This window comes from Scardinius erythrophthalmus, assembly GCF_964197995.2.
Source record: "Scardinius erythrophthalmus genome assembly, chromosome: 22".
In the NCBI taxonomy this organism is placed as follows: Eukaryota; Metazoa; Chordata; class Actinopteri; order Cypriniformes; family Leuciscidae; genus Scardinius; species Scardinius erythrophthalmus.
In genome coordinates this window covers 29,081,229-29,093,904 of record NC_138242.1, presented here as the reverse complement: position 1 = coordinate 29,093,904, position 12,676 = coordinate 29,081,229, and the positions used below count along the sequence as shown (strand labels likewise).

The following is a 12,676-nucleotide window of genomic DNA, read 5'->3' as shown; positions in this document are numbered from 1 at the left end:
TCTTCCTTTGTGTTCAGCAGAAGAAGGAAATGTATATATCGGTTTGGAACAACTTGAGGGTGACTAAATTATGACACCACCCCTTCAAAGATTTTCCAGGATTCATTCCTTTCCAAAGAAGTGGGAAAAGACCACCAGCCCCTCGAACCCCCCTTCCCCTTGGCTTACATAAGCTGATCAACTGACCCATTTCACAGCAGGAATACCTGTGGGTCAGCATGGGACAGGCTTTACCGCACTGTTTCATTCGTATCTTTCACCTTTCCCTCAATTATTGATTCCTGGAGTCAACATGCTCACTGTTATGTGAATCTTGACCTCGTGTTGAGTTCATTTCAGATAGATTTGCATACATGATTTAAATAGCGCCCTCTAGGTGTTTATTGCTACCATGATTGCAGACTTCGATGAAGAGGTGTGGATTTTATTCTGATAAACTGCATTAAAGAACTCTGCATCCATTTTAAAATACTAGTGTAATGTCAGATAGCTAGATAGCTAGCTAGCTAGCTAGCTAGATAGATAGATAGATAGATAGATAGATAGATAGATAGATAGATAGATAGATAGATAGATAGATAGATAGATAGATAGATAGATAGATAGATAGAATTAACAATACCTTAACTCAAAACATTTTAGATACTCAAGTTTCCAATGTGAAACCCAATAGTGGGGCATGTTGTCACAATGAACAAAACAAACAAATAAACAAAACAAAATTTCAACAAAACAATTATGAAATTGTCGAATGCTTGTAAAACAAGCATTGCAACAAATACTGTATTATGACATTGGATACATTTATACATTTAGATTATTAACATTTACAGTACATGACAACTTGCCCCAACCAGACATTTATGGTGCGGAGAACCTCTCACAAGGCAATTATTTCACAACCTTTATCATATATACCTCAGAAAAACACCGAGGTCCGGACCACGGTGAACTCTTAGTTTTAAGAACTCCCCTTTATGCAAACAGAACAGATTCCCAAAACAAACAATATTGATGTAGTGTGTGATTTTTATAGCACCGCTCAATTTGACCACACGAGGCCGCTGTTTGTCCTCTTCCACTGACAATGACAGGCGGCAGCGCAGCATCCCGCATCACACAGAAGGATGCTGGCGACCATGTCTGAAAAAACACATACACAAATGGCTGACGAGGTGGAAACAGCGATGTAGCTTTGAAAATGCCATCCTTTTTGGTCTCTCGTTTTCTTTTCTTTCTATTTTTGTCCAGTTTTAAAGGAATAGCTGGCAAATCGATCCCTGAAAGGGAAGCTCTCGGTGAGTAGAGAATAAAGGGGCGCATAGCGGGTCTGGATGAGGGAGTGGTGAGCTATTTTATTTGTAAAACATCGAGCAAACGAGCTAAATATAAATGCAAAAGCATATTATTTGTATGCATCAGCCTCTGATTGCTAAATGCAAATTCTGAAAAGCAGATTTTGACGAATTTTACTGTAAATGCATCGCGTGGCTTTATAAACCAGAAACAATAAGTGCATATTATTGCAATACTGGCCTTTCCCTGTTAGAAATTCCTATTGGCTGCACGAAAAAGCATATTGAATCTAAACAGCTTTTGGTGTGCATGTCAATTATGCAAATCTAAGATTTACTGAGGCCCACTGGCAGCTCATTACAGGCGCATTATAAGTGTGTGCATTTATTACTTCAGCTGTCTATATGATTGCATGCTATTGTTCCAGAGTGAGCTGTGAATGCTGTTTGAGAGCTGCCTCATATTTTTTTTATGAGAATCATGAAGCTGTCTGTGTTCAAATCTAAGAGGTTTCTATACCCATTGGGTCTTTTAGTGCATCATATAATAGGTTAAAAGGACCATTTATCATATTTGATGTTTGACTTCCTATTTCTGAACGTAAATATGTCTGGTAATGCCATTGCCATGCATCTGGTCATGTGAACTTGTTGTATTCCTCTCAGAGGTACAGGTGAGGGTCCAGGTGTTTGACGGCGGTGATCTTTCACCCCTGTCCAACGCTGCTATTACGGTTCATGGGAACCAGAGTGTGCTGGCACAAAGCAAAGCAGGCAGTGATGGCGTACAGGTGGTCAGCTTTCTGTACCGCACAGGAACATGGGTAATCATTACAGCATCTCAGAGAGATTACCTCACCAGCTCAGTGCCATGGCACGCCAGCCGCGTACCCTGTGAGTAAGCACTAACCTAAAGAGAATACATTATCTGTCAATGACATCTGCTAATTCTGATATACTGTAAGTGAAGTGTATATTGATGTCCATTATCATGCTGTTTATTCAGTGTGGCATAACAGACATCTGTGCCCATTTTATTTGACTACTTATTTAACAAATCTCTCTCTCTGTTAGTATATGCCTCTGTCAGTCTTTACCTGATGGCCCAGAAGCCTGGCACACTGATCCTATATGATGATGTTATCCAGGTCTTTCATGGCTCCCCAAGTAAGAAAACATCTGTGACCTTTAAAGCAACTTGTACATACACACAATTAAAATCCTTATCACAAAATATGCGATTATTATTGAGGATTGTGGGTTACGAAAAAGTGACATTGAGTTGGCACATGTGTCCATATATCAATATTTTCTTCTCCTTTAAGCTTTCAGCTTATGTCAACCTGACACTTCAGTTTCCTGCAGCTGTCACCATGGCAACAGCAGAAATATTCTAATGCCATTACAGAATCTTTTGGCATCTGAATCTGCTATCTAATTGCTCCAATTCCACTATAATCATAGGGCATAAATTGTGGAGTAAAGACAGCCATTGTGTGACATGCTTTGGAGAGGCTTACATTTCACAAAATATTAGAACAAAGGACGTGAATTGCCTAAGTGGCAACCCAGCTATGTAGTGTACATCACATTTAGTGATTTAGCATACGCTTTTATCCAGTGCAGAGATGGCCTTAGTTAGCCTTATACCCATACAAAACATAAAAAAAAAGGAACATTTTTGAAAAAGACTGTATAAACATTCTAATCTGGTCCATTTCAGTTTTGGCTATTAATGGACATTTCTGTGTGCTTTTAAAGTCTCCAAATAATGTGAAGAAAAAAAAATCCACCTCAAATACCATTGATTTATCAAGAAACACATTTAGGCCCAGACTTTTTAATTATGTGGCATATTAATCTCTATAATAAAAGTTATAGAGTTCTACAGTCGGGTTCCGGAAATTGAAACTGATTTTTAATGATAACTTATAGACCTACTGTGAGCTACAAGGTTGTTAATCAATGGTATTTGCTTCTGTTGAAGCCGTCATCCCGCATAATTTCAACTTAGTTTTAAAATAATCGTGTTTAACATTGGAATTTGTGGTGAAAAACTACATTACCCATGATGCTGCACAGAAAATTCCACCAATCAGAGAGTCGAAACAATCAACACTCTTAAGCTCAGTCCACTCCCATTAAGCACTGTGAATAATGTAATCGAGTCAATCTTTCTACGCTCTCAAAATACTTAAATGTTTGTATATATATGCATATTTTGCTATCAATTTTAAATATATTGTTTATATATATATAATCAACATTTGTAAATGAGTAGTTTTATGCTTCTCCATCGTTTTTTAATTCGATTATGCTGTTACGCAATGCTTCATTGTAGTTCTTTCCCTCACTAAATACGTTAAATTGTATTTTTGTCCCATTGTTTCAAATTAAAGTTTGTAGTGATTCACCTCATAGCTGATTGTCTTAAAAAATACTTTTTTAAAATTCCTATGTGACAAATGAATGGAAAAAATACTTCCGAAACCAGTGTCGCTGAAAAAGTGGGCGGGCGCTAATGTACTCTATTACTGTTTAAACCCTCAGGTGGGCGGAGCCAGCCATGGCTGCAAGTTCCAAGGCGGAGCCTACAGTTTAACTCCTCCTACACAGAACTGACCGCAGTGTTAACAACAGCCAGAGAGCAGAATGAAATCAACTCATTCCCTTACCCACTCGCTCTGGAACCAAACAACACAGGTCCGAAAAACACTACAGTCTTTCTATATAAGACTAAAAATTGTGAGATTAGAGAGTCTTGCAGTATGAAAGAGATCTGTAGACAATACAGTATATTTATGATGGTGTAACTGTGCTAAGGAGGAGAGAATGGCTGGACGGACCTGACAACGATAGCAGCGGTCAGTGCACAACTGTTTGACCGCGAGGGTCGAGCGGTTGAGGTCACCGAGCCCGTTCACATCTCCGTGCCTCTGCCTTCTGATACTCGCATACGATCTGCCACCAGCATTCCTGTATGGATGTACGACACCAAGACAGGTGTGTACTATCATGCTTAAGACACCTTAAAGACATGCTTTTATTTAACAAAGTCCTCCAGAAAGTCCTGCTAAAGCCCAATCAATGCTAGCTCATCATTTAGTAAATAATGCTATGTTTGTTCCCTAGGACTATGGGTACGAAATGGAACAGGATTTATCACTCGAGAGGGATCACAGCTAACGTGGGACTTCACTGCCTCCCAGCTTGGCTACTGGATTGCAGCCTTCCGTTCTTCAGCTGGTAATATACTCAAATAAAATGCATTGGTTTAATTTACCGCATTTAAAGCACACGAATGCTGAGCATGCTTTGTATTTGAACACTAGGCTCAGGTTTGTCTCACCCGGGCCTGAGGGACATCACAGCTTACCATACCTTCTTCCTGCTGTCCATACTGGGATCTCTGGCACTGCTGGTACTGGTGTTACTCTGTGTCCTACTCTACTACTGCAGGTGTGTACTAGTTTGTCTAAATCATGTGTTATTATAAACAAAATAGGTTCATTGGAAGAACATGCCTCCTCCTACATTTTTTTGTAAATACAAAAATGTATTTATACATAGCAAGTGTGCCGCACACGTCCTGAAAAGTGAAAGCATTTCGATCGCCTCCTGGTGGCTGACTGCAGTATAGGTCTCAAACCCCGCCCTCTCCATGTAATCAAATGGGATGCAAGCCAAACTAAAAAATCTAAAAACCAATTACATTTCAATTTTTTCCAAAGATTGTTTTTTTTTATTTTAGGTAGTTCTCATCATGCAGATGTATGTTCAAGTGTTCGTTTTCCCAATAAGTTTGGTTTTAGTTTGTTTTTTGATGCGATAAAAAGGGGGTTGACAGCTATGCTTGCGATTAAGGGCAGGACCTTGATGCCGCGGGTCCACCTGAGGATCATTACTACGCGGACTCTGGCTCCGAACGAAGTGTTTCCTGAACTGGGATATTGGCTTCATTTTTCTACAGTGGACGGAAGCAGAGATGAGCTATCCATCTTTTATCACAGTCTATGATACATACAATTCATTGCAGTTTCCAGCTGAAATGAACAGTAGTGGCAGTAAAACACCAGCAACATTTAATCCATTTCTCACAAATTATGATTAAAGGGGCAGATTACAGTAGAATGTTATTATGACCTCAAAACACTTTTACCATATGTATATGATTTGTAAACAAATAAGTTTTGAAATTTGCTAACTAAAATTGCATTTTCATCTTATGTTTGCTTTACATTTTTGGTTAGTGTAGGTGGTACTTTAGTTTCAAACGCAATATAGCATTAATCATTTAGCACAACACATTTAAGTTCAACTGCCACGATATGTACAACAACCAACAACATTGCCAGATTCATGTTAATCGGTTTTGAATAAAACTGAACACGCTTTTAGCACCACTCACAGGTCATTTCACTTTGAAACGATGTACTATAAAATCATTTTGCAGAAATGTCACCACAGGCATGTCTTCCCTCTGAAGCTGGATTGAATATAAGATATACGTTACAAGATTGCTAAATGTCAATATTTATTTTCCAGACGAAGGTGTCTGAAGCCCCGACGGCAGCAGAAACAGATTCAAGCTCCATCTGGTTTGAACGGATCCAAACGGGACCAAGGCACCTCCATGTCACACTTGAACCTCATCTGTGGTGGCCATGCTGAACCCGCTGCCTCCAATGGCAACTTGGATGCCAACAAATCCGAGGGATCCCCATCCCATGCCTTCAAGAGTGCTCGGGAAGAGTTTACCAGGAACATTCCTGCCCATAAGCTTCGGCATTCCTCTAAGACCAAGCAGTCCAAAGGTGCCCAAAGAAATGCAGAGAGTTTCCCCATGAAGGTGCATCGATCCACAGATACAAGCAATCTGGACAGTAATCTTCTACATGAGGACTACGGGCTCAACTACAGCCCTGGCGAGAAGGACGACTATCGCCGGAGGCATGTTGTCAATGATAACCGCGGCTACACGTCTGATCCGCCTTCTCCACCAATTGTTGACAAGCCACCGGAGTACTCGCAGGTTTTGCAAGGGCCAGATCACCTTGCTCGTCCAACGTCACTCAACACCCAACCAGGTCAGATTATATTCTGCAGCTCATTGGATCAGATGAAGGAGAATATGTACCGTTCTATGGTACCAACTCTTGTGATCCCGGCCCACTACATGAGGCTCTCGTCAGAGTTCGGTGCCACAGATCAGGGAAAGGATGGAGCGAACCAGGCAGACAGAGACGGACAAAACTCACAGGGAACCAGCAGCGGGATTCAAGGCCAAAACCACCAAGGCCAGACCCCTGGTTCAGGTCATTCAGAAGCCCAGCAAGGTGCATCTCCAGCAGGCTCAGATGATAGTGTTTGGCCCTCAAGTGGAACACCAGGACCGGTTCACATCCCTGTTTTGTTCAATGACTCCACCATTTCTCAGATGAATGGGGAGCTACAAGCCCTCACAGAGAAGAAGCTTCTGGAGCTGGGGGTGAAGCAACACCCTCGTGCCTGGTTCATATCACTCGACGGCCGTGCCAACGCTCACGTACGCCACTCATACATAGATGTAGGTGCTGATCTCGGCCACGGAGGCACGCACAGCGGAAACCACAGCGCCCAAAGCACATTGAGCGCCCCTGCCGGGAGCAGTAAGGACCGAAACGGCGATACAAGTCTCCATGATACCCAACATGAGCGCAAATCCGCGTCCGGTCGCAAGACCAAAGAGGAACATCACGGAAGCGGGCGCAAGGGCCATGGAGGAAACAACGGTACAAGTGGCGGGAAACACTACTTTAAACCAACCTATCATGACCCTCTGGACCTCAGTGGAGGAGTGAGCCGCATGGGGGCCAGTTCGCCACTGGAAAACCCTTTGACCCCTCTTTTGGATGACGGTCCCGAGGAACCAAGGGGGTCTTCAATGCCGAGAAGGGGTCGAAGCAGAGGGAACAGCTCACGTAGTAGCAACAGCGAAACGCAACGTGACTCTGTCACCAGCCCAGAAGATGACAACGACCTTGACGATAAAGATGAGAACAAGAAAAGTCCCTGGCAGCGTATTGAAGAGCGCCCACTTATGGTGTTTAATGCCAAGAAGTAGAGTGAGAAAATCAATCCCAGCAGCTGCCTTGGCCAATTAGACAAACTTAAGATGTGTTCGAATTGATAATGACTCGAATTGAAAGTTTTACAAATGTCACCCAAAAATGCTCACACACAGACTTGATTATTTGTGTCTTGATAATTTGATAGACGTTTCCAAAAAAGAAGAAGGGCGAGTGCATTCAAATAAAGCACAACACATCAACACACAAAGAGGAAGACTTTGTCTTACAGTCTACGGTCATTTCCAAACCCAGTAGACTCTTACAAACTATTGGATCCGAAAGTACCTTTTCACTCTCAATGATTTGGGGATAACAAACTTTTTGAATGGATGTATTTTAGCTTGTGTCTTTAATATGTTGGATCAAGAACTTGATGTCTCCACAACTTCATGTTAAACTTTAGAGACTTGTTTCCTTATGTTCTAATGCAGTATATTTATTGGTATCCCTTCGTTCTTCTACCTTCAATACTCATATTTTTGATGTCAATTCCTCATTCAATCTTCCATCTGAAATTTACAATTCAGATTTCAAACATTCCAGATTTTTTACCGTTAGTCCTTAATTATCTTAAGTAGATTGAGGAAAATTATATTAAGGCTTTTTATGTTCACATTTATGTGTGATGTGATGTTATAGCAATTTCTGTAAGTTATTACATAATGCATTTTGATTTATTGTAATTGAATTTTTCACTCCAATGCACATAGTTTAAACCTAGCACTTGAAGATTTGTTTAGGAAAAGCTGATTCCAAATTAAGTTTTTCAATGGGATCCTGTTCACACTTACAATGAAAAAGCATTGACTGTGATACAGTAGAAATTAATGTAAATTCCCCACAATTAGCATTTTTAGTCAACCTTTCATTTGTTTAAAAGAGAGCCATTTGCATTTTGTGTATATGTATGATAGCCTATATGTGCATGAGAAAACTAGTATAGGACAACAGATTTTTTATGCCAACAAATTAAAATAGACACTATTCAAGCATGAAGGAGGATAGATGCATCTTATATTGATGCCTAATGGGAAGAAATTTGCCAAAATTTCAAATGCCAATTTGAAATATTCTATACCAGTTTACAGGCCAAAACTTTCCCAGCGCTGTTAATATTCACGCTGTCTGTAACTTGCATTGACTGTGACAAAAAAAATCTGACTTTGCTCATTTTAAAAAGCCATTCAGATATTAAAAGCTAGTCATTTATGACACTTCTTAATTTGTTACTTTTCTATGTACAATTTTTTAAAAAACATTATTATTTGACTCGTGTTAACCATCATCAAAACAAGCACAACACTTTACGCAACATTTTATGAATAATTAAGGCAGATTTACAGGGTACCGTATGGAGCATGACGGCTGAGACACTCGAGAGCTATTTGATGACTATCAAATATGATAGAAAGAGACTTTAACAAAAATAGCTCTGCTCATGCTGATCTGATGCCAATCACATGTAGACCAGTGATTAATGCTGTCTCTTGCAATGACTGTCAACTCACAGCAAATGACAGCGCTGTTGCAACATGTCTCATATGTGTGTCACTTGTTTGGCAACCCTTCCTTTCTTCCTTAAACTTGACTGGAACTGAGGTTAAGTTGGCGATTAAGCGTGAGATTTAAAATCTAAAGTGTAGTAGCTGTTGTTGTGGAATTCTACAGAGGATTATCTACTGTAAGTGCTGAAACCCCTAATCCTTACATAGTCTCAAAATGTATAAAAACTCACCCACAGTTTCACTGAGTTTAGTGCACACTCTTTTTAGCACGAGTTTTACTCAAACCAATAAGAGCTGAAATCAAAAGCCATCACTTCCTCCATCTGTTCAGATTTTGTTCACAACCTGTGGGAAGTTTACACAGGAAATATCGATATGCCTTTGTCAATGTACATGTGGTGCTCTGAAACACATTTCCCTCTGTAGCTACTGTGTAAATATTTCTCTCTTTGATTATGAATATGGCTCTGATGATATTATGATGTTGTTTCCATTGTGCACAACAGCTTTGCTTAATTGTTCTAAAATCATGTCAGATGGATCTTTTGCAATTTTATAATTTGTTCATAATATCCTATCACATGTGAAATGGACTGTTTCACTTCTGACGTGTCCGAAAGTCATGTGCTATAAAATAAAGAAATTCCATTTCTTGTGGGTTTTTCCCTTCATTTCTGTTTGTATTAAATATGAAACTGAAATTTTGGTCTACAGAGCAGATAAGCTGTCAATCATCTTTTGAGTATAGACTTTCATTGTCCGCGTATAATACCGGCTAATGCAATGGATCACTACAAAAATGTATTGCATTGATGTGATGTGTTGTTCTTTTTGAATTAATATGAACAAATTTCACACAAAGATTTCACAATAATGACCTGTGAGACCAGATACTGATAGAAATACATTTTATTTAGCCAGAATTCAAATGCTTTTTTTCCTGAAAGTCTGGTTGTCTTGATAACATTTGATCTAAATCATATATATTTCCACGCCTTATCATAGGGCAAGCTTAAAAATGCAAAGACCTTTCTCCGAATTTCTAGCTCTAATTAAACATGGTCAGAGCTGCTAATCAAAGTCTGCATGCTCTTGAAAAGTAGATGATCAGAACTAACTAGTAGATCCAGTTCAAGGTTGACCATCTGTGTTTGTGTTTCATCTGGGTGGTGTGAATCGTGCGATCTATGGTTAAAAATATGGACAACACAACCAAGAGTTGTAGATTATAAGATGATTGATCCAGCATCTACCAAGCTTACAGCTGTGGGATAATAAAACGACTAAATGTCAGAATAGAGCAAGGTTGTTTAATAAAGCCTCTTGGAAATCAGCCATTCTCTTGCTTCAACATACTTTAGGCCTACCTGCCTGTCATTGCATACACACCACAGCCAATGGTAAACCAGTTTGTTGGTTCAGGCAGGGATTAATCAACCATTATGAATTGGAGATGATGTAGAAGTTTCACTTCAAAAAGCTTTGCTAAGACTTGTCGTCGCGCTCCAGGACTCGTGACGGCGCTAATGTTCAGTGTTGAATGATTTACCAAGAGGAGGAAGAGAAAAACATTGCTTTCAAGCGAACAGGTCAATGTTATGCACACAAATAATGGGAATATATTTATCTAGTATTATTAAAGAGTCGTCAAACCCTTTAGAAACCTTCCATTAAGCGCAAATTTGTGTTTTGGGGTTTCTTTGAGGTTCGTCTTTATTTTCGTTTAAATGCAGAAACGCTTTTATAATCTCTGTTTACAGCATATGAAGTAGGTCATTGCTGTTGGGTAACTGCGTTTTCTGTATGTTTTTAACATTTCAAAATGTCAGTAGTGTTTATTAACATTTATAATCACATTATTGTTGTGGTTTGAGTGATTTTAAGCCAAGCAAAATTTGTCAACTGATTTAACTTGTGTTTTACCGCTCAATGTACAGATATAAACAATTCAACAATCATAATGTTAGTTATTATTATTAGAAATGTTGTTTGAGTCTGTCATGTTTCCTACTGCTCTTATAAATGCATATTAATGAGCCCAAATTTCAATTGAAATTCCAGTGGTGGCCGCTAGAGAGCGCCAATGATCAATATTCTTGAGCCACATACTGTAAATGATAATGGATAAATTATGCTTTCTGTCTGTTTCAGCATGTTTCTGGTGGGGTTAACCGGAGGGATCGCCTCAGGGAAGAGCACAGTGTCTTCTCAACTCAAAGAGCTGGGATGTCCTGTCATCGATGCAGATCTGGTTGCCCGAAAAGGTGTTTAGCACTGTTTTTATATATATATGGTAAATGTGTGTGTGTATATATATGTGTGCTTTATTTCTGTGATTTTTCTCTGTGTTTCAGTGGTGAAGCCCCAGAGCCCAGCATACAGACTGATTTTGCGGCACTTTGGACAGGAAATTTTGTTAGACAATGGCGAGATTGACAGACAGAAACTGGGACAGATAATCTTCTCCAACCCAGAGAAACGAAGACTTCTGAACTCCATCACACACCCAGAAATACATAAAGAAATGTTCAAACAAATACTGTTGTACTTCATCAAAGGTACACTCACACACATGCATAAAACAAAGCAGATTATGAGTATGCATGAGTCTCGTGAATAAACGCTTGTGTTTGTTCTTTAGGCTACAGGTATGTGATTTTGGATGTGCCGCTGCTTTTCGAAACTCGACGTCTCACTCGGTTCCTAACCCACACTGTTGTCGTATACTGGTATGATATACATATACATTTTTATATCTTTTAGTTTCTCTGTTTTTCATAAATCATTGAAACGTGAGTCAGATTGGGTTGGTTACTTTAAAGTAGTTTTTAACGCAGATAATAATGTTATTTTAGTATTATTTATATACCAATATAATATTTATTAATATTTTGAATTAGCTTTTATTTGTATTCTATAGGTTTTCATTTTCATTTTAGTTTACTTTTTAGTAATTTAATGTTCCTTTATATTTTTTTTCAATATTTCTATTTAGCTTTAATTTATTTATTAATATTAATTTAATATTTGTTTTAGTTTTAGTCATTTTAGTACTTCAACAAACTTTTTTCGGCTGCCAATTTCTTATTTTCATGAATGTTTGCGTTTACTTTTTCAGCTTTGCAATGATTTTTTAATAATTTTAGGTAACACTTTATGGGTAACACTTTATTTTAAGGTGACGTAGTACTTCATGTACTTACTATAGTAATAACAGTAAATTATGCATAAATACAAGTAAATAACCCTAAACCAAACCAAAATATTACTCTGTACTTATTTGAGTAAGTACAATGTAACTACGTCACCTTACACTTCATTTTGAGGTGTCATTGTTACAGTGTAATTATATATTTAAGTACTGAGTAATATTAATTAACTACATGTACTATAGGGTCAGGGTAGGATTAGGGTTTGGTTTAGGGTTAGTTGCATGTAATTATGCATAATTTACTGTTATTACTATGGTAAGTACATGTAACATATGTAACAAGGACACTAAAATAAAGTGTAAGCCAACACTGAGATCTCCCCCTGACGAGTGTGTATTTTGGCAGTGATCCGGCGACGCAGCTGTCCCGACTCATGCAGAGGGATGGTCTGAGTCAGGAGGAGGCCGAAAAGAGAACTGGCGCTCAGATGCCCCTCAAAGAGAAGCGTGGACTGGCCAGTCACGTGATCGAGAACTCGGGCTCTCGCGAGGACACTCACAGACAGGTCCTGCGACTGCACACCAAGCTGGAGGACTCCATGGAGTTTCTGGTCG

At 39.1% G+C, this 12,676-nt stretch overlaps 2 protein-coding genes across 4 annotated transcripts in view; both read left to right on the top strand.

Moving 5' to 3' along the window:
- Positions 1 to 1,201: 1,201 nt before the first annotated feature.
- On the top strand, positions 1,202 to 7,398 carry fam171a2b (family with sequence similarity 171 member A2b; the record flags this gene model as incomplete). Its single annotated transcript, XM_081352147.1, has 8 exons — positions 1,202 to 1,298; positions 1,962 to 2,189; positions 2,370 to 2,462; positions 3,846 to 3,998; positions 4,119 to 4,298; positions 4,428 to 4,541; positions 4,628 to 4,754; positions 5,841 to 7,398. The coding sequence occupies 8 exons, from the start codon at positions 1,202 to 1,204 to the stop codon at positions 7,396 to 7,398; spliced, it is 2,550 nt and encodes an 849-aa protein (XP_081208273.1).
- Positions 7,399 to 10,410: 3,012 nt separating this feature from the next.
- Positions 10,411 to 12,676, top strand: part of dcakd (dephospho-CoA kinase domain containing) — a 3,004-nt gene continuing 738 nt past the window's right edge. Inside the window, exons 1-5 of one of the 3 annotated variants that reach the window (XM_081352631.1) lie at positions 10,411 to 10,499; positions 11,062 to 11,174; positions 11,265 to 11,468; positions 11,552 to 11,639; positions 12,468 to 12,676. The exon at positions 12,468 to 12,676 is cut by the window's right edge and continues 738 nt beyond it. In XM_081352631.1, the coding sequence (XP_081208757.1) occupies positions 11,063 to 11,174; positions 11,265 to 11,468; positions 11,552 to 11,639; positions 12,468 to 12,676 (613 nt within the window). In that variant the 5' untranslated portion in view covers positions 10,411 to 10,499; position 11,062. Of the gene's footprint in view, positions 10,679 to 11,061; positions 11,175 to 11,264; positions 11,469 to 11,551; positions 11,640 to 12,467 lie in introns of all 3 variants that reach the window. The other 2 variants (XM_081352632.1, XM_081352630.1) reach the window with 2 other exon arrangements.